Source organism: Phoca vitulina, unplaced genomic scaffold, assembly GCF_004348235.1.
Source record: "Phoca vitulina isolate PV1807 unplaced genomic scaffold, GSC_HSeal_1.0 scaffold3, whole genome shotgun sequence".
Lineage (NCBI taxonomy): Eukaryota > Metazoa > Chordata > Mammalia > Carnivora > Phocidae > Phoca > Phoca vitulina.
In genome coordinates this window covers 58,465,134-58,486,284 of record NW_022589706.1, presented here as the reverse complement: position 1 = coordinate 58,486,284, position 21,151 = coordinate 58,465,134, and the positions used below count along the sequence as shown (strand labels likewise).

The 21,151-nt window shown below is 37.9% G+C and overlaps 1 protein-coding gene and 1 long non-coding RNA gene across 2 annotated transcripts; one reads left to right on the top strand and one right to left on the bottom strand.

Moving 5' to 3' along the window:
- Positions 1-1,028: 1,028 nt before the first annotated feature.
- On the bottom strand, positions 1,029-9,648 carry LOC116630076. The gene is made up of 3 exons (XR_004298875.1): positions 7,357-9,648; positions 2,315-2,462; positions 1,029-1,149 (listed from the first exon to the last, which is right to left on the bottom strand). It is a non-coding gene; the product is annotated as an uncharacterized LOC116630076 (long non-coding RNA).
- A 2,683-nt stretch (positions 9,649-12,331) lies between these two features.
- Positions 12,332-13,401, top strand: NAA11 (N-alpha-acetyltransferase 11, NatA catalytic subunit). The gene has a single exon (XM_032400615.1). It carries the CDS (start codon positions 12,500-12,502, stop codon positions 13,190-13,192), a length of 693 nt encoding a protein of 230 aa, XP_032256506.1. The 5' UTR covers positions 12,332-12,499; the 3' UTR covers positions 13,193-13,401.
- The last annotated feature ends 7,750 nt before the right edge of the window (positions 13,402-21,151 follow it).

Here is a 21,151-nt window from a genome sequence, read left to right as displayed (position 1 = left end):
ACATATAGTAAGCTCTATATTCAACAGCTAAACATTAAAAACTTCACCCCTGAAGTCAGAAAGTGGTTAAAGATAATGCTTATTACTACTTCTACTCAATATTGTACTGAAGGACCTAGCCAGCTCAATAAGACATAAAAAGGCAATATCAAATATAAGAGTAGAAAAGGGGAAAAAGTTGTCATTATTAATTAAATGATGCATTTTCCCACATAGAAAATCCAAAAAGAAAAAAAAAGAAAGAAAAACAAAAACCTACAAATAAATTACTAAAAATAATAAGATAATTTAGTGAGTTCACCAAATGTAAGATTAATATACAAAAGTTTTCAGAAATATTTAGTAAACTTAAAACTTACAATACCAATAAAAAGTAAAAAATCTTGGGGCGCCTGGGTGGCTCAGTCGTTAAGCGTCTGCCTTCGGCTCAGGTCATGATCCCAGGGTCCTGGGATCCAGCCCGCATCAGGATCCCTGCTCCGTGGGAAGCCTGCTTCTCCCTCTCCCACTCCCCCTGCTTGTGTTCCCTCTCTCACTGTCTCTATCTCTCTATGTCAAATAAATAAAATCTTTTAAAAAAAAAAAAAGTAAAAAATCTAGGAATAAGTCTAATAAACAATGAATAAAACTTCAATGAAGAAATTATAGAAATTGGGGTGCCTGGGTGGCTCAGGTCATGATCCTGGAATCCCAGGATCGAGTTCCGCATCAGGCTCCCTGCTCAGCGGGAGGTCTGCTTCTCCCTCTCCCACTCCCCCTGCTTGTGTTTCTTCTCTCACTGTTTAAAAAAAAAAAGAAATTATAAAAATTAATTGAAATACAAATTCTAGTTATGGTGAGGATGTATACAAGAGAAACTCTTTTATCTTAATGATGGCTATGAATGGTACAACCATTTGAAAAAATTCAGCCAAACAGTACTGAGTTGGAAAACATAAAAAGAATTCCTGAAATTGCAAAAAAAAAAATAAACAAAAGACATATCCAAAAATATTTATTTATAGAAATGTTAATGTGGTAAGCAGAATTCTAAAATGGCCCCTAAGATTTCTACCCTCTAGTATATATACCCTGTAAAATGCCCTCACCTTGAGTGTGAGCAGGACTTGTAAACCTGATGAGATATCGCCTCCATGATTATTTTAGATTCTGTGGCAGAAAAGATTTTGTGGAAGTAATTAAGATCTGTGATTAGTTGACTTTGAGTTAATCAAAAGAAATACCACTCTTGGTGAGCCTGACCTAATCAGGGGACCATGAAAAGAAGAAGACATTCAAAGCTAAACATATTTCTTTTGCTGGCTTTGAATAAGCAAACTGCCATGTTGCTGAATAGTTCATATTCCAGGGAAAGGTCAGTGGCCCCTGAAACTGAGAAAGTCTGCAGTTGGCAGGCAGGAAGAAAGTAGAGACCTCAGTCTAACACTACAAAAAACTAAATTCCACCAACGGCTTGGAAGAGGGCCCTGAGCCTCTGAAGAGACTCTGACCAACATCTTTATTTTGGCCTTATGAGATCCTCAGTAAAGAAAGCCATGCTGTGCCCAGACTCCTGACCCACAAAACTATAAAATAACTAATTTGTGATGTTTTAAGCCTCTAAGTTTGTGGTAAGTTGTTATGCAGCAATAGAAAAACAACAATTTGTAATGGCAAAACAAAAAACAGAAAACAAAAAACAAAAACAAAATGAAGCCAAGAATAACCCACCTGTCTATGAGTGGCAAATGAATTAATGAATTATTTCATTATAGTCATAAAATGGGCTAAACCCTGACAAAATTCTTAAATAAACTATACCAACATGAATGGATCTCAAAAACCTATTGAGCAAAACCATGCAAATCATAAAAGTATACACACTATGACTCAATTTATATAATTATTAAAACAGGAAAAATTAAATGATACAGCATTTAGAGACACGTATCAATGAGAAATAGTTAATATACAATGTCAAGACTGAGATTACCTTTGGTGGAGGAAGATATTTGAGAGGGTTATAAAAGTGGCTTCAGAGATATTGTCACTAGCCTCCTTCTGAGGCTCAGTGGTGAGTGTGTAGGGGTTTATTATTTTTAAAATTCTGCATATATGTTATACATGGTCTTTGATATATGGAAGATTTACCATTAAGAGTATATAATCCTGTTACCAAAAAAAGTCCCCAAACTCTAGAAAGTTAATTTCTTGTCTTCCTAGATTAGAAATCAAGTAATAAGTTCATCAAGTGGAAAAAAATTATGTATGGCTCTCCAAGTGCATTGAAATACGGTAACAGTAGTAGCAGCCCCGGTAGTAGTCATCCCTTCACCTTAATTATTGATGGCAGTTGAGGCAGATTAGCAAAGTGAGCCAGGAGACTGGTGACCCAGGTGTCATCTTTCTTCTTCTGTGTTGTATGCTTTGCATGTTCAATCTGTGCTGTGTTGGGAAAGTGAAGCCAAGAGAAAACCCAAGCACTAATAACGGGGAGAGAGAAAAAGAGAAAGAGAAAGGCACAGAGGCTGAAAACAGGGAGAGAAAAATTTTAAAATATGCTTCACATTTTTTGGATTAATTAGAGTGTGAATCATAAACCAGTGTTTAACTGGCAACATGACTGTGGATGAATTATTTATTCAGTTGAAACACACAACCTATGTTCACAATATTGAACTGTTCTGCTTATACATCTTGAATGGTGAATGAGGGGAATTATCTTAGGAAGGGCCCTGAGAAATTCCATGACACTTGAGCTCGTGAATCTTCCTGATGAAATCTTAAAAGGCCAGCCAGTTCTCTGCTTTTATTTTTTATTTTTTTAAAGATTTTATTTATTTATTTGAGAGAGAGAGAGAGTGAGCGAGAGAGAGAGAGAGAGAGAGTGAGGGAGAGAGCAGGAGTGGGGGGAGGGATAGAGGGAGGAGAAGCAGACTCCCTGCTGAGCAGGGAGACTGATAGGGGGCTCGATCCCAGAACTCCAGGATCATGACCTAAGCCGAAGGCAGACACTTAACGCCACCCAGGCGCCCCTAGTTCTCTGTTTTTACACTAAGTTTCCAAATCGAATTCTACTTCCTTAATAGTAGTTTTGAATCTGATGACCACTGTGGGTAAGTACGTTATCTGACCTAGATGTGTGTCAGGAACACCTTGCAATAAGACTTTGTTTAGATGTACCGAATGTTTCTTGAACTCTCATCACTTATAACAAAGTGATGCTAATTCAGATTTCACAAAGCTTAATTCTCACAACCAGCTAGCAAGGATCACTGTGTATCTCTAAATTACTGGGCACTTTTAACACATTCTAATTTGCAAACTAATTCTAGCCTGGAATAGGAATGGGAATAAACAGGGTGGTACTGTACATACATGTTATTGCTGTGGCTTAAAAAAGAGCGAATGATTGATTTACTATAAAAAATAATCACTAACAATAAGGAAAAGAGAATCCACCAATTTTCCCCTTTTAGCATAAAAAAGTTTTAATAATCATTTGCTGTTAGGTTAGAGGAAATGATTTTCATTTAGTGAATTCCAACTTAATATTTAAGTATTATGACACCTCATCATCCCTGTCCTCTTTGACTCCCAGGAGCTCACTCCAACAATAAAATTCATCTGTGCTAGACTAACAGTCACAGAGTTTTAGAACCAGAGAAGATTCAAGATATGTCGTTCAACTGAACAATAACACTATATTTGACATGGTAGTTAAACAAAATTTCTTCTTGAAAGAAACACTAGAAAAATAAAACTGAATTTTTCCCATATACCATCACTGAGAAGGTTTATTAGCTCCCTGAGTTTGAGAAAGAATTCACTTTAAACAGCTGGATTTTGGCATATGTTCCCAGAATAATAATAATTAAGTCAACTATTTTCAAGGGGCACAGGACCTTGCAGCATGGAGATTATAAAGGAACAACATTTATAAATGTTGGCAACCAGTTGTACACCAGGAAACCAAAAGCAATTTATGTAGGAGTTCAGCATCCTAAATTCTCTCTAAAATCTATGACTAATTTCTCAAGTGGTTTCATTTCTCATACTTAATCACTCTACTTCCTACTTCAAAATAGAGATGAGAGCATTTGGTTGCATCCAATGCTCCAAAGGGATCATGGAATAAAAGGCTGGTTGTATAATTAGCAATGGAAAAACTTACAAGATTTAATGAAAAAATGTGAGATAAATCCGTTTTCTCTTCTTGTATCCTTTCAAAAGGATACTATTTCAAAAGACTATTATTCTCTTGCCTTTTTGTCATTCCAGGACTACTTTTATTTTTTTATTTTTTTAAAGATTTTATTTATTTATTTGAGAGAGAGAATGAGTGGGGGAGGGGGCTGGAGGAGAGTGACAAGCAGACTCCCCACTGAGCAGGGAGCCCAACTCAGGGAAGGATCCCAGGATCCCAAGATCATGACCTGAGGCAAAGTCAGACGCTTAACTGACTAAGCCACCTAAGCACCCCAGGACTACTTTTCTTAATCTAATTATTTTGGAACCCATTCATAATTTCTGCTATTCTGCACCTGCTGTATTGCCTTTGCCCCCAGTTTTTCTTATCAACTATACCTACCAGTCAGCCCCTTCGGGGTTTCAAGTTAACTTCGTCCATAGAAAAAATACATTTGATAATAATAATAATCTTTGCATGAAGCTCTAATACACATTATCCCACTTCATTCTCAAAACAAAGTAGCAGGGTTGATATATAGATTTCCATCCTGTAGAGGAGAAAAGAGAAAGCTCAGAAAAGTGAAGTGGCCTGCCCAACATCACAGCTAAATAAATGACTGAACAGGAATAGAAGTGAAGTTTCTCCTCACAATGCCCAGCATGATTTCCTAAAGCCACCTCTTCTCTTCAGATGCATCAGCTTGTCCCTGCTCATCACTCCTTCTCTCTTCTCACTCTTCACTCCCTCATCTATTTCCATGCAATAATGTTTATGAGCTTGCATCCAAACTGCTGTGGACACAATACTAATTACAAGGGACTTCTGGCAATCTCCAAAGGCCTTGCGGTGCCTGAATTCTCACTGGCACCGAGTACCAACTAAGACACTTACGCGGAAAGAGTATGGAGCTGATGAAACAGGTTTCTGGTGCCTTTGCTAGTAGTGAGTCTGTAAATTTAAAGAGGTTCTCCCTTCCTTTCTGAAAACAGTGAATCCACGACTGTCTCTAAATATTTTGCCTTATTATCATTCCTTAGTGGCTGGAGTATTTACGTTCTACATGTCAGTCTGGGAAAATCATATACAATTTAAGTTTACATTAAAAATATAGTCAGGGGCGCCTGGGTGGCTCAGTCGTTAAGCGTCTGCCTTTGGCTCAGGTCATGATCCCAGGGTTCTGGGATCGAGCCCCACATCGGGCTCCCTCCTCTGCAGGAAGCCTGCTTCTCCCTCTCCCACTCCCCCTGCTTGTGTTCCCTCTCTCGCTGTGTCTCTCTCTGTCAAATAAATAAATAAAATCTTTAAAAAATATATATATATAGTCAATTACTATCATTCCTCTCAGTCAGGGAACAGCCAGGCAATTACTATCGGTAAGTTAATTTGAGGAAATTTAATACATAAGTAATAAGTGATGGAATTGCTGAGAAGCCAGTAGGGGATGGTGAAGCAATTGCAAGAAGGTACTACCACTTCTGGCACTTGAAGGACAAAGGGGAAAAATCTTATTATCAGAGACTGGACACCATGACTGGTGGGGAACACTAGAACTCAGCAAAGGCTGTCTAGTGAGGAAAATAAAAAACCACAGAGGACATCAGCCATTGCAGGAAGATGCCACCCAACGATAAGCTAGTAGAGGAGAAATATCCTGGCTTCTCTCATCCTTCTTCTCTCCCATCTCCACTTCAACACCAGGCCTTGCATATACCAAATTTATCTAAAAGCCACTTGGCAAGTTAAGTCTGAAAAACATTTTGTGGGTGAAGGGTCAAAAATGAATATTAGTAAACAGACAATGACCAACCCATTTCCCAAGGCATAAGAGAGAAATTCAAAGCTGCAAACTGATTGCTAAATTATGTTCAATTTACTTTTCTTTTATATAATAAAAATCATCTGCAAATCTCTGAGTAGCCTAGACATTGTAGCACTTGGTACATAATGCAGTTGGTTAGTGAAAATCAGGCAAAATGTAGAAAGTGATGTAGCATAAGTACCATTATATTTTCTCATTATACACTTTAAGCAACAATAATGGATATCATTACACAAAAATATGTACTATAATCATACAATTTATTTGGACTGTATAAAGAAAGGATTTACTTAGCCTGTCAATATATTTATACCTCCAATTACATATTCATTATATAAGCATTCACTCAAGACCTACTATGTGGTACACAATTTGCTAGTCCCTAGAAAAGCAAATCTTTTTATCAGACTGGGTCATGTCCTCAAAAAATATAGGATAGGAATTAAGAATAAAGTAAATAATATACATACTACATAGATAGATACATAGAGAGGAGCACACAAATAAGGAAATAATTCGTTTTCCCACGGGAAAAGGAGTCAAAGAACACTGCACAGAAGAGAGGATCTTTGAACCGAATCTGAAAATATAGGAAAAATCAAAGCAAATGCTATGTCTCTCTGAAGCTTTCCCAAACACAAAATAATCTTACAATGATTGCTTATATACCACCCTCTGTATCAGTTATAATGCTGAATCATCTGCTTACTTCAAGAAAATGCATGAAAATAACCCCTCACATTTCTATCCACTTGGAAATGCAAGAAACCTAGCAGAGATATTCACAATTTTAAAGGTCTTTAAGCAGTACATGCTACAGCATTAACTCCTTTTTCTGTCATTCCAAACCCTGTCCCCTTGCTATCCTGCTTCCTACATACTACCGAATATTTACAGCAGTGGATCTTTGTTGTAACTTGTTTTCTTTCCCAGTACAACCCGAGTCATACAGATCTGCAATTCACATTGACCCAAATTCCTTGAGGCTGTAATGAAAGATTTTTTTTGTTCTCCACATTTGGAAAGGGATTCAGATAACATTTTGTATACTGGAAACTCTACACAAGACATTGATGAACTTGTTAGCCACTCTCTTACTGGAGGATGTGATACCTAAATCTTACTGCTTGTGTAGACCTTCTGTGTTACAAAGACTCTAAAACTATATGGTGATGCCTATCTCAGATTGATTACTTGGGACACTACATACCTACACTGCCAGGAGTGAGGTCATCTTCTGGGATAAAAACCAGTATCAAATTTCACAAATGTTTACCCTCTTGGTACAGCTAGCTGTTGCATACATAGCATATTTCATAGCATAGCTTCTAATCCAAAGTTTTTATTGCATCCAATTTAAACTAACCTTCCAGATCCATGACCTTCGTCACAAGAAGCCAAAGAGGCTTTGTTTTCCTTTAAACCACCAACAACAAACACCTTGTAGAGAATCTCAGCCTGAAATCTTCTTGGTAATCATAAGCCCATATGTTTTTGTGCTACGAGGAAAAAGAGACCAGTTTAAGTGTGAACACAGATTCATGAAGACAAAGAATGGCCCATTGCTTAATGCGAGTCAGTTCTGCCCTGACTCGGTTCTTGTCTGCAGCTGCTATTCTGATTGAGGCTTCCTCTACTTTGGTCTAAAGCACCTCTCTGACTCGGGCTATTCCCCACATAGTCACAGAATTCCTAAAGACACAATCACATTCTAATGCCAGTCTAAAAAAAATATTTTATTTTTCTTTGCCAACAGAGAAAGCTGGGCTTATATTGAACCCAGCCTCTTTGCTTCTGCTTCAATGCAAGGGGAGTTTCATGACTGTCTTATGGCCACTGCCCATTGCCCACGAACTCAATGCTAACTTCAAAAACTTTTTTTTCAAAATTGTTAATCTCATATCTTATGTAGATATACACTGTCACTAGCCAGAAAAAAGGTGGGTTTGGAATATGTAGTAACATGAGAAAGTAGAACATTTTTCTTTGCTATTGATTCTTGCTCACCCATATGACTGAATCTATAATCTTTGGTGTTGTTTATGATCGTGGACAGTGGAAGAAACAATGGGAGTTTATCACCTCAGTAAGTATAAAAAATACTTATTTGTTCATTCACTGATGATCTATTATATGTCACACAATTCCTTTATAATATAGCTGTTATAAGCTGTGTTGCTCTCCAAACAACTCAGGCATGGAAATGCTTTGTTCAAACCGCAACCAAAGTAACAGCTATTTCCCCTTTCTGTGTCCAACTAGTTGCCTCTGAAGACTCTTTTTGTTATTGCCTTACTCTAAGATTAGGCCTCAGATTCAGGATTAAACAGAATCAATCAAACACACAAGACCTACTCATTAATAAGGTGCCTCTTCTTCCCAAAGGTATGAGTTCAAGGGTCTTCTTCATTTTGCTTTCCTGGCCCATGGAATGAGCAGAATAAACAAAAGAGATGACAGTACCAATGATAGATAAATAATTTATGTGTGAGTTTAATTCTGTGTGAGTTGGTCGATTTTGTCACACTTAACCCACTTGTCAAGCTTATATTTTAGGAAGTCCCGTAAAGACACAATGTTCCTATAGAAGAACACAATGTACTCACATTTTGGTAGTTCATGCCCTTTTCAGAAGAACCTATTATAAAACAATCAACCAACTGAGTCTTCTGGATTGTTTTTAGAGCTATATCATCTCAAGGCACATATCCCTGTCCACAGAATGAGGTATAACATAAAACAGAAATTTCTGGATGGGAATAATACTGGGAAATAATGTATAGAGTTGATCAAAACATCAAGAAACTAAAATCTTATCTTAAATCTTAAAAACTTTTTAGTAAAAACAGAGCTAACTGCTAAATTACAACCAAAATAGTTGCTACTCAAGCTATGTTTCACAAATCACATGGCTCTAGGAAAGACCTGTATACCTTCATTGGAAGAAATGCCACATACATATTGCAGATGAGTTAGATATAAGTAGGACCTGGCTAATGATATAAGAAAAGAGACCAAATTACAACGGAATAAACTTTGGTGTTTGAGTCCCCAAGTAATGATATGCTAGAAAATTGGAAAGGGAAGTTGTACAAAATATATAGATAATTCTAGGGCTTATAGCCAGCTTATGTATAAGTGGTGCTAATAAAATGTGACTTCTTTACACTATCAAAGAAATACCCCAAATCTTGCTTTATCAGGATGGCATAAAAATTTCTTAATGTATCTAGAAATGCAATTTAGGATTTATTGAAACCAGTAACCAAAAGGTTAAGGGACTAATCTCAGTTGCAGACTGCTAAACCAGATGCAACTTTTACTCAGACCTTTTCATTTGCCTTTAAATTTTCCAGATTCTCCTCCTCCTGCTCCTCCAGAGAGCCAGATTTGAGGCTTGCTCTCCTATCTCCTTATTTGTCTGCCTCTCAAATAAACCCTTTCCCTAGTACATAGCTCAATGTCGCAATGATGTCTTTGCTGTGCATCTAGCAGATGAACTTGGGTTCAGTTACATTATGACAAGGGCAACAATGCAATCCAGTGGAGGAAGTATGATTTTTTTCCCCAAAAATTGTGTTAGATGAACAGAATATCCATACAGCAAAAAATAGCTGAATCTCTACCTTACAAATTACACAAAAATAAATTCCAATGGACTGCATATCTAAATATAAAATGTAAAAACAGTAAGGCTTTCAGAAGAAAACATAGAAGAACATCTCTGTGGCCTTAGAATAGGCAAAGATTTCTTAAACAGGACACAAAAAGCACTAACCATAAAATCTAAAAACTGGACAAAATGGACTATATTAAAATTCCCACTTGGTATCAAAAATCACAATTAAGAGAGTGAAAAATCAACAATTAGAGTAGGATGCTATTCACCATAATGTATCCGACAAAGGATTCTTATCCAGAATATATATTTTTAAAAACTATTAAACATAATAGCAAGTGTTGGTGAAGATATGGGGATGCAAACTGGGGCAGCCACTGTGGAAAACAGCATGGAGGTTCCTCAAAAAATTAAAAATAGAACTACCAGTAATTGATCTACTGGGTATTTACCCCAAAAATATAAAAACATTAATTCAAAGGTATACATGCACCCCTATGTTTGTTTTTGTTTTTAAAGAGTTATTTATTTGAGAGAGAGAGCACGAGTGGGAGGGGCAGAAGGAGAGAGAATCTCGAGCAGACTCTGTGCTGAGCACAGAGCCTGATGCAGTGTTCGATTTCAGGACCATGAGATCACCCTGAGCCAAAACCAAGAGTTGGCTGCTTAACCAACTGCATCACCCAGGCACCCCGCATCCCTTTGTTTATAGCGGCATTATTTATAATAGCCAAATTATGGTAGCAGCCCAAGTATCCATTGACAGATTGGATAAAGAAGATGTGGTATATATACACAATGGGATATTATTCAGACATAAAAAAAGAATGAAATCTCGCAACAACATGGATGGAGATAGAGAGTGTAATACTAAGTGAAATAAGTCAGTCAGAGAAAGATAAACATCATATGATTTTCATTCATATGTGGCATTTAAGAAACAAAACAAATGAGCAAAAAAAAAAAAAAAATAGAGGCAAACCAAGAAACAGACTCAACTATAGAGAACAAACTGATGGTTAGCAGAGAGGAGGTCAGTGGGGGGATGGGTTAAATAGGTGTTGAGGATTAAGAGAGCACTTGTGATGAGCACAGGGTGTTGTATGGAATAGTTAAATCACTATATTGTACACCTGAGACTAATATAATACTGTATGTTAACTAACTGGAATTTAACATAAAAAAACTATTAAACATTAATGAGATAAAGACATACACCTAATAGAAACATGAACAAAAGACTTAAATAACCATTTCACAAAAAAGAACAGAGAATGGCTAAGAAGGATGTAAAAAAAGTGTTCAACTTCTTTAGTCATTAGGGAAATGCCAAATAAAACCACTACCTACACACAAGAACGGATAAAATGAAAAAGAGGGGAAATACCAAATGCTGATGAGAATGTGGAACTAAAACCATGCCCCACTGGGTTGACAAGGTTGAAACCAGCAGAAAGTTTAAAGCTTGTTTTTCAGAGAACCGTTTCTCCCTAATCAGGTATTGTGTCTTTTCAGACTCCACTAACAAATCCACTAGCTGTCTCAGGAAGCCTGGACTCAAGGTCAACTGGGTCCAGCCTAGGAACAAGCAAGGCCCTGCATTTCTTACCTGAAATAACAAGCCCAAGAATCATCTAGTTTACAGCTGCTCTTAGAGCATGGCCATAGCCCCTTCTCCTTGTCTTAAGATAACCTTATGATCTCAGGAGCTGAATTTAGCCTCCTTCTGATGTTGTCTCCAGGCCCAAAGTGAATATGAGATATGTTACATATATGTTTGTTCAATGCACATGTTCCATCTTTCCTCCTGTTTCCTTGCCCTTTTCATCAATATGCATAAATCTTAATCCCTGATTATAAAAAACTTGTTCTTTCCTCCCTGGGGAGGCAAATTTGAGGATTGTCCTCCCATCTCCTTATTCAGCAGCTTCTCCAATAAACTTTCCTTGCTGCATACCTGATGTCTCAGCGATTGGCTTTGCTGCACATGGGTCAGACAGATTTGGGTTCGGTCACAGAGCAACCACTTTGGAAAACTGCTTGAAAGTATTTATAAAAGTTGAACATCATAATATCTTCTGATATTATATAATTCTAATCCTGGGTAAATATGCATGTTTCTACAAAAGGCATGTTCTAGAACATTTAGCTACACTACTCACTGTATTCCCAAACTGGAAATAATACAAACCACCACAGTAGAATGGATGAATAAATTGTGACATATTCAGGCAATAGAATATCAAACAGGAAAGAAAATGAGGAACTCCCAACTACACACAAGGTAGCTGAAACGAATAAAGTGGGAAAAACCTCAACAGAGAAAGAGTGTATGCACCATGATTCCATTTATACAGAGACTGTTAGAAATCTGGGTGATGGTTACTGGAGTAACCAGAGAAATCTAGGTGATGGGTACTCGAAGGGGATCTGAGTGGGTATTCCTGGGGTGTGTGCAATATTCTGATTCTTGGTCTACATTCTGGTTATATGGGTTCATTCAGTTCGCCAAAGTTTACCCAGATGTATCCAAATTAAGAAGTTAGAATTGAAACAAAAGAATAGTGACAGCAACAGACGAAACAGTACCTTTAAAACCAAGGAGATCATAATGAACTCCATGTCCCCACCCCCTAAACCTTGCGCGCGCACCCACACAATAACATGAAAACCTCATTGGCTGGGAGTAGGTGGCGCACTTCCGAAAGCCGCATCTTAGCACCGCCCCTTCCGCCTCCTGGTCGTCCCACCTTCCCGCGTCCAGAGCGTCTGGCCTCACGACTTCGGCCCCTTGGACCAAGTTCTCCAGGCAAGAAGTGACTCTTGTGCTTGGTGGCAGCCTCCTTCCCGGTCATCACCATCCGAACCCCATTTGCTACCCACCGCCATTATGAACATCCGCAATGCTCGGCCAGATGACCTGATTAACATGCAGCACTGCAACCTTCTCTGCCTTCCTGAGAACTACCAGATGAAATACTATTTCTACCACGGCCTTTCCTGGCCGCAGCTTTCTTACATTGCTGAGGACGAGGACGGGAAGATCGTGGGCTACGTCCTGGCCAAAATGGAGGAGGACCCAGATGACGTCCCCCATGGACATATCACCTCACTGGCGGTGAAGCGTTCACACCGGCGCCTCGGCCTGGCCCAGAAGCTGATGGACCAGGCCTCCCGGGCCATGATAGAGAACTTTAACGCCAAGTACATGTCCCTGCACGTCAGGAAGAGTAACCGAGCAGCTTTGCACCTCTATTCTGACACCCTCAACTTTCAGGTTAGTGAGGTGGAACCCAAATACTATGCAGATGGGGAAGATGCTTATGCTATGAAGCGGGATCTCTCACAGATGGCAGATGAGCTGAGAAGGCAGCTGGAGCTGAAGAAGGGCGGGTATGTGGTGCTGGGCTCCAGGGAAAACCAGGAAACCCAGGGAAGCACACTTCCTAGTTCCAAAGTGGATGGTCAGGAGGAGAAGAACCCCGCCGCTGATGATAGTGGCAGTGACAGCAAGGAACCCAGCGAGTCTGCGGAGAGCACCGATGTCCAGAACAGCTCAGAAGATTCAGATTCTACCTCCTAGAACCTGTTTAAGGTATTTTGTCCTGATCCAGTCCCTTCCTACCCTAAATCCCTGCACCATACATTGACGTGCCCAATCCCATCTTATCCCATTCTAGTCCTGCTGGACCACTGGTGACCTTGCCGAGGAGTGTTGAGTGGGTTGGAGGAAACTCATTGCTCACTAGTGGAAGTTAATAGGACTCCCACTCATATGCTAAAAGTGGATTAAATTCAGTAAAAGAAACCTGCATTTATCCAACTTTTTTAGTGTGAATTGTATTTTAGGGTATCCATATAGTTGGTGAAAGAATTTTTTTCTTTATAGAATTACAGCTAATAAATGGAAAAGAATGATAGAACTTTAAGATCACTATTTTGCAACCCCTGATGAAATCATAGATTTAGCCAACTGTTATCAGTGGCTAATAATTACTAGATGAAAATTGAAGCACTTCATAATTATGGATCAGATTGACAACACTTGAAGTCACTGGGCAAGAGTAACATCACCAAAAGGGAGACAAATGTCACGTGCCTCCTAATGCAATACGAAGTGCACAGTAACACCTAGAAATATCCTTGCCAAAAGAAAATTGTATGTCTGTGTGTGAAATTAATCTTGAATCCAAACGAGGCTTTAGATGAGAATTTCTACAGAACAAATGACCTGATTTCTTCAACAAACAAACAAATAAATGTCATTTTTAAAAAGGGAGGAAGTTTATTAAAATAAACTTTAGAGGTATATTAGCCAAATGCAACCATTGTGGACATTGTTTGGGTCCTGATTTAACCTAATCAAATACAAGACATTTTGAGACAGCCAAGAAAATTTGTGAGCACCGCCTATGGAATTGTCAGTGATTTTGCTTGGTGAGCGAAATGGTATTGTATTTTTTTACGTCCTTATCTGTTAGAGATACTTACTGAAATAATTAGAGGTGAAAGAATATGAGGTCTCAGATCTACTTTAAAATATTCCAGCAAAAGAGGGGGAAAAAGTTGGGGAGCGAGAAATGTATAAAATAAGAATGGCAACAGATGAAAATTGTTGAAGTTGGCAATGGGGGGTTTCAGGTTGGAACTTGGGGGGTTCATTATGCTATTCTTTACTCTTTTGAATGTGTGAAAATTAACATGAAAAGTCAACAAAAACAATTATTACACTTCCTAATACACATTAATGCTAATACTAAGCAGCCACTAAAAAGTAGTTGTTGTTGTTTTTTTTTAAGATTTTATGTATTTATTTGACAGAGAGATAGAGAGACAAGTAGGCAGAGAGGCAGGCAGAGGGAGAGGGAGAAGTAGGCTCTCTGCTGAGCAGGGAGCCCAATGCGGTGCTCGATCCCAGGAGCCTGGGATCATGACCAGAGTTGAAGGCAGCCGCTTAACCGACTGAGCCACCCAGGCGCCCCTAAAAAGTAGTTTTAAAAGACTATTTAAATACAGGACTTTCTAACACCCTAAGAATTTCAAGGATCAGTGAGCTACTGTCAATTTAGAAACTTTAACTTCTAAACCTGTCACCTTACCCTTACATGTGAAAAAGGGAACTTTCTCATAACAAAGTCCAGTCATGAGTGATAGACACTGTATATAGTTAAAATAAATGCTGTTTGATTTACTTATTCTTAAAAATTTTTACCTGCCAGGCATGAGGCTTGGAGTTGGTATATAATCATGATCTGGACAGGTTGATGTTTACATTATATAATACTTAAAGATATTATTTATTTATTTGACAGAGAGAGGTCACAAGCCGGGGAAGCAGTAGGCAGAGGGAGAGGGGGAAGCAGACTCCCCGCTGAGCAGGGAAACCGATGCGGGGCTCAAAGGACCCCAGGATCATGACCTGAGCCAAAGGCAGGTGCTTAACCAACTGAGCCACCCAGGGGCCCCCATTATATAACACTTAAGAATAAATGTACTATATTTTTTACACCTTTTAATGCTGAAGCCCAAACTGTATTGCACACTAACCCTATTTTATTCAAGTATAGTTCCATAGGTTATAAAAATTTAGATAGAGTCATTTCATGGAGGTTAAAAAGAGTGTAACCTCAGAGGAGTCTTTGCATCTGGTTTTTAACAACCTGAACATTTCAAAATGACTGATTCATTTAGTCAAAGGTTAAGTTAAAGGCAACAAAACAATGTAAAAGGAAGGTAAAATTAAACAAAACTTAATGTCTTAAGAGAAGTGTTGTCAAATTTCTATCTGCCTTAAAAACCCTGAAGGGGGGTGGGGGTTTGGTTAAATATGTGATGGGGATTAAGGAGTGCACTTGCTGTGATGAGCACAGAGTGGTGTATGGAAGTGTTGGAACTGTACGCTTGAAACCCATATAATACTGTGTGTGAACTAACTGGAATTAAATATAAATTAAATTATAATTAAATTAAAATAAATTAAATAAATATAAATTAAAATAAAAACTTAAAAGCAGGAAAAAAAAAACCTTGAGAGGCTCTGTCAAGACTATTTTATTTAAATCAACAAGCCTTTAAAAAAATAACCAATCTTCAAATCCCCATATAGAAGGACTTATGTAATATTGATCTCATCTTTGTGGTTACTGGCTCCTCTTCAGTTGTTACACCATAGCTAAGAAGGATCTTAAGTAGAACCGAGCTAATTGAAGATTGCTTTAAAATAATGAATAAATTATATATATTCACATATATTTTGTTACTTATATATTTTATATTATATATATTTACATGTATGTTATATATATGTATATATACTTTGATGAATTCAAAAGCGCTTAATACCTGCTATGAGAAACAAAAATGATTGCCACCCTAATAGGGGAAGAGAAAATAATAAATAATATGAAATAAGAAAATTACTGTGTGACAGTTATAAATCTCAGAGTCCAAACTCAGGGATAATTGAAATGTTTCTTTATGTTACTATTATTAAACTTTATTTCTAAGTTGAAGGAGATGATTCCTGTACTTCGCATCACTATCCTTCCAGGTCGATATCTGCCGAGTCATCTTCATTGGCCACATCTGATCTTTGGTCTCACTCTTCACTTCTGGGTCCTTTCTACCCAGAGGCCTCGTAAGGTCTCTATACTCTGCCATGTTTGGGCCATTTTGGTAGCAAGGGGATTAGTCTCTGTAGGCTAACTGTTCGTAAAAAATAACCCCCAATCTCAGTAAGTTAACAAAATACCAGCTTATTTCTGACATCACAGTCCAATGTGGGTCAGCAGTGTGGTGGGGATATGCAGGGGAGAGGAAAAGCAGGGCCCTGCTCCATAAAGTCATTCAGGAATCCATCTAGAACAGTTGTTTGAACTTGTTTTGTTCCATAACCCCTCTGGCAATCTAGTGAAGCCTAAGGATCCCTTCTAATAAAATTGTTTTTATAGGGCAGACAAATCATATGGGATTTCAAAGGAAATCAGTTTTATTGAAATATAGTTATCAAGCTATTTTAAAATAAATTTGTTATGTATATGCCTCTTCATTATCATATGAAATTTAAAAATCAAGCAGTGGGTCTAGTAATTACTGTTACTTCAAGGACAATTTGGTTGTAAATGATATTTTGAGAGACCTTCAACAGCTGTAATATAATATGTAAATACCTATGGTTTAGGTATTTTTGTTGGTGACAAAGCCACAAGTCATGCTAGTACTCCTGTGCATTGGTGTCTATATTCATAATTGAAGGAAACGCTAAGTTTCAGTTAGAGGTTAATGAAAATACAGATTTTTTTGTTCCAAATCCAAGGTCATAATCTCCTAAATTCTATTATTAAATCTCAGGGTAAGAACCCCTGATTCAGTGACTCTGCATTTTCTAGAATCGTTATGTCCCCTGCTGGTTCATATACATTCACAACATGCAGATAAGGGAAGAGACTGCATATGGAGGTTTATGTAGGTTTTAAAAGTCAGTACCATTTTTTCCAACTAACTGCAGGGGAAGCTAGGAAATGTAGTTTAGCTGTTTGCCCAGGAGGAAAAAGAATGAGTTCTGGTAACCAGACCGCGTAGTTTCTGCAACAGTGGGAAGCATCCTAGTGGTGCTGTGGACCAGGAGAAATTCTGCTTCCCTGCCCAGCTAAGAGCTTAGGATGCTTCTGCTGCTCCCTCTTCATAACGTGGCACGGGGAACTCTGTGAGGCTACCCAGGACTATCTGCTTAGTCACATGACACATGTTTTCTGCTCTTTACAAACTTGGGTATGGGAAACTGGGATTCTGCCACCTTGCTGTCTTTATGCCTCTCATTAAAGCCTGGAAGAAATGACCCATTTATTCTGAATTCCCCCAAACTGCCTATGAAGTTTCAGTTATCATCCCTCACCTCCATCCCACTCAACAGGGTTTCACTAGTATAAATGCTTAGTTGCCTGAATGGGAACAGCCTACTTGTGAGGACAAGAAAGAGTAGGAAAAAAGCATTTTAAAGGTTAATTATCCTGCCACAATTATGGCACACCCTCCTTGGAGCTAAAGTTCAAATACCTACAGAAAAAAGTCCTGAAATACTAACTTTCCATTTTCTTTTATCTCCTCCTTTGGGTCTGGGCAACAGAGACAGTTAAAGTTAGAGGTGATAGTGAGTAGGGCAGTTGGTGAAGGAGATTATCTTCATCTACAAAGTAATAAAAATTACTACTAAGAATATGAGAACTCACTATGCTACAGATACTATTCTAGGGACTGTCTATGAATAATCTCATTTAATCTTTCATAATAGCCCCTGAAGTAGGTACTGTTACTCCATTTTACAGATGAGGGCTGCCTGACTTACAGATAATAAATGGAGAACAGGGATGCACACTATGGTAGTGAGACTCTGTGATGGTGAGAATCAAATGAGACAATCCCTGTGAATTGCTTAGCACACTACCTCACACACAAATATTCTGTAAATTTTAGCTCTTAATATAATCTGTAGTAATAGTAACCATTCAGCTTCTTTCCTTTTCTTCTGCACAGTAATCAAATGATAGAATGTGGTGTATGAGCAGCAACAGTTTGCAATCTTGGAAGGGAGATGCATCTTAATGATTAAAATAGCTTTCACTGACAAGCTGAATGTCAAAGCATTCAGCTGAATCAATGCTAATCAACAGCAAAGTTTCTAGGGAGCCATAGCAATGAAGACAGGTCAGTTCAAAACCTGCTAGTTGAGGCAGGACTGCCATCAAACTGACGCTTATCTCCTGACAAGAAATACGTGCTTGATGATTAATAACAAAAAAGAAAAAAAAATGCAAAATCTCAAAATTTTCCATTGAGCTGGCAATATTGAGTTAGCCAGGGTTACTTCAGTGACTCTCCTTTCTGGTTTATTCTTTCTGTCGCTAAGCTGTCATCCTAACAAAAAGTTGTTAAATGTTCACATGAGCATTCACTGAAATAGACTGTTCTTAATTTTACCAGACAACTAATTATAACTGGAATGATATAATGAAATATGGAAGAAAGTTAGAGACTGACAGGTCTGGTAAATTCCTAGTATAACCTTACCCCAGATATGCCAGAAACCATAGATTTCAAATGCAAATGCACCACTCTATGAAGATAAAGAGGGGGTTGGGAAGAGATAAAATATTGTTTTGAAATACTAATCAGATAGATACCATTTGTTGAATTATTTATAATCTCTAACAATGTCACTTTTCAATCAGTGTATGCTGTACAGTTAGGGTGAATGAAATACCAACTTTGTCAGGGGTAACTGATAAAAGCAGAGGTTTTTTCTAAATTGTATACTCTATCTGTGCTGCAGTATATAAGTTTGAATATGAGCATTATGGTAGAAGATACAAGGAAGAGAGGATATTAAAAATTATGTGAATGGCAGTGGTTCAAGGAGCCAGAGGAAAAAACCTTTCTGAAAACATTCTGCAATGCCGTTTCTATAGACTAACATCCTCAAAACATCATAGGTTTTCTTTTCTTTTAAAGTAAAGCATAAAATTCTGTTTTGTGTTCATAAACCCATGTTAACAATTAAAATATTTCTCAGGCCAGGGGCGCCTGGGTGGCTCAGTCAGTTAAGTGTCTGACTCTTGATCTCAGCTCAGGTCTTGATCTCAGGGTGGTGAGTTCAAGCCCTGTGTTGGGCTCCATGCCCCCCCGCAAAAAAAAATTATTTCTCAAGCTTCCATTGCCTACCCTTAAGAAATCCTGGTAATGAAAAAAAGAAAAAAAAAAAATCCTGGTAATGTAAAAATTTGAACTTAATAAGCTAATTAATTAAGAGCTTTAATATTCATATTTTAAAAAGATTCACTATAAAAAGTTTCTGTACCCTTAAACAGTAAACTATCCTAGGGCATTTATTACATTGTTATTTGACTTTTAAAATTTAATGTCTTAACTATGGTGAGTGCTGTGAATTGTCTAAGACTGATGAATCACAGACCTGTACCCCTGAAACAAATAATACTTTATGTTAATTAAAAATTTAATGTCTTGGGGTGCCTGGGTGGCTCAGTCGTTGGGCGTCTGCCTTCAGCTCGGGTCATGATCCCAGGGTCCTGGGATCGAGCCCTGCATCGGGCTCCCTGCTCCGCGGAAAGCCTGCTTCTCCCTCTCTCACTCCCCCTGCTTGTGTTCCCTCTCTCGCTGTGTCTCTCTCTGTCAAATAAATAAAATAAATAAAATCTTTTTAAAAAAAATTTAATGTCTTAAAATTATCAAGCAATATTTACTGAGAATATTAAAACAATATATAATATTTGGTTTTTATATAACTACTTTTCCATGCCTATCTTAATATTTGAAACAAATTGAAAAAGGTAATGATGATAGTCTTTCTCATATCTTATTACTCTTCTATTATAGCAAATACACTTTAAAAAAAAAATAAGATTTTGTATTGTATGCTTCTAACTGTCCCGCAACTTGATTTACTGTTGTTATTCTAGAAACTGACTTTTCTATCATTATGATTTTGTGAGAAAAAATGCTTTTTAACCATTCTGTGCATAATAATCAACCTTTATCTTATTTTTATGTGCACTTGATAGATGAGAAAAATGCATCTTTACGGTTGTAAGGTTCTGTTGTCTTGTTTGTAGTTACTTAGCAATGGGCAGCAATACTTGACTAGCTTTTCTTTAACTTATATATTCCATTCACATATCATTATAAACCATTCTACCTTATTAAGGATAGGGTCCATGTCTCATTTATCTGTTTCCTAAACTCCTGGCACATTATTCATTCATTGTAGGTACTCAGTAAATATTCATTGAGTGAATGAAAGAAGAAAGGAAACTCCCAAATTACCTATGCAGTAATTTTAAAAAGGAAAGGAGGGAAAATGTATATAAGGTACTACTTCCTATTACCTAATGTAATTAGAACACCTTAAAATTATGAATAAAGAGACATAATGGATATTTTGGTTTCATCTCCAGGTCTCTCAGAAAATATGACTTATAGAATTGGACACATTGTATCTAGCTTATCAAGAGCTAAAAAGGCCTTTCATTTCTTTAGAATTGAAATAAATTTCTTTTTGAATGGAGTAGGATGGGCTAGAATTTGAAGATGGCAAGCAAAAGTATCTTGGTTTCTCTAGGTTTAAAATAGGATTTTTGGGGGTGTTTCAGTATGCTCCCTCCTCCCCCTTCTCCTGGCGGAAGTGGATTTTAGGTACCAGGAAAAGTTCGTGTGTCCTCATGGCTGGGAGGGGAGAGAGCCCCAGATCCACGTGTGGATCTTCGTGCTATCATCCGAATTCTCACTGGTGTCTGTGGAGATAGATCTAGTCTAAACTGGTTACCGGTACCTTGTTGATCTGCTGCTGAAGTCTGTCATTGGTTAAGCCAATATTGTATTCTTTTAGAGTTTAGAACCTGTAGCCCTCTCTTGCTCACTTGCTCTCTTCTCACTTCTCAACAGCATTGCAGTTCCTCGCATCTCAGCCACGTCTGCCCTCTGAGCCCTGGCTTAGCCTGTCTGCTCTGCAGCACCTTTTCTGGGGTCATCT

What these genes read in the sequence shown, in the direction of transcription:
- NAA11 (XM_032400615.1), top strand. Translation starts at nt 12,500, where the DNA reads ATGAACATCCGCAATGCTCGGCCAGATGACCTGATTAACATGCAGCAC.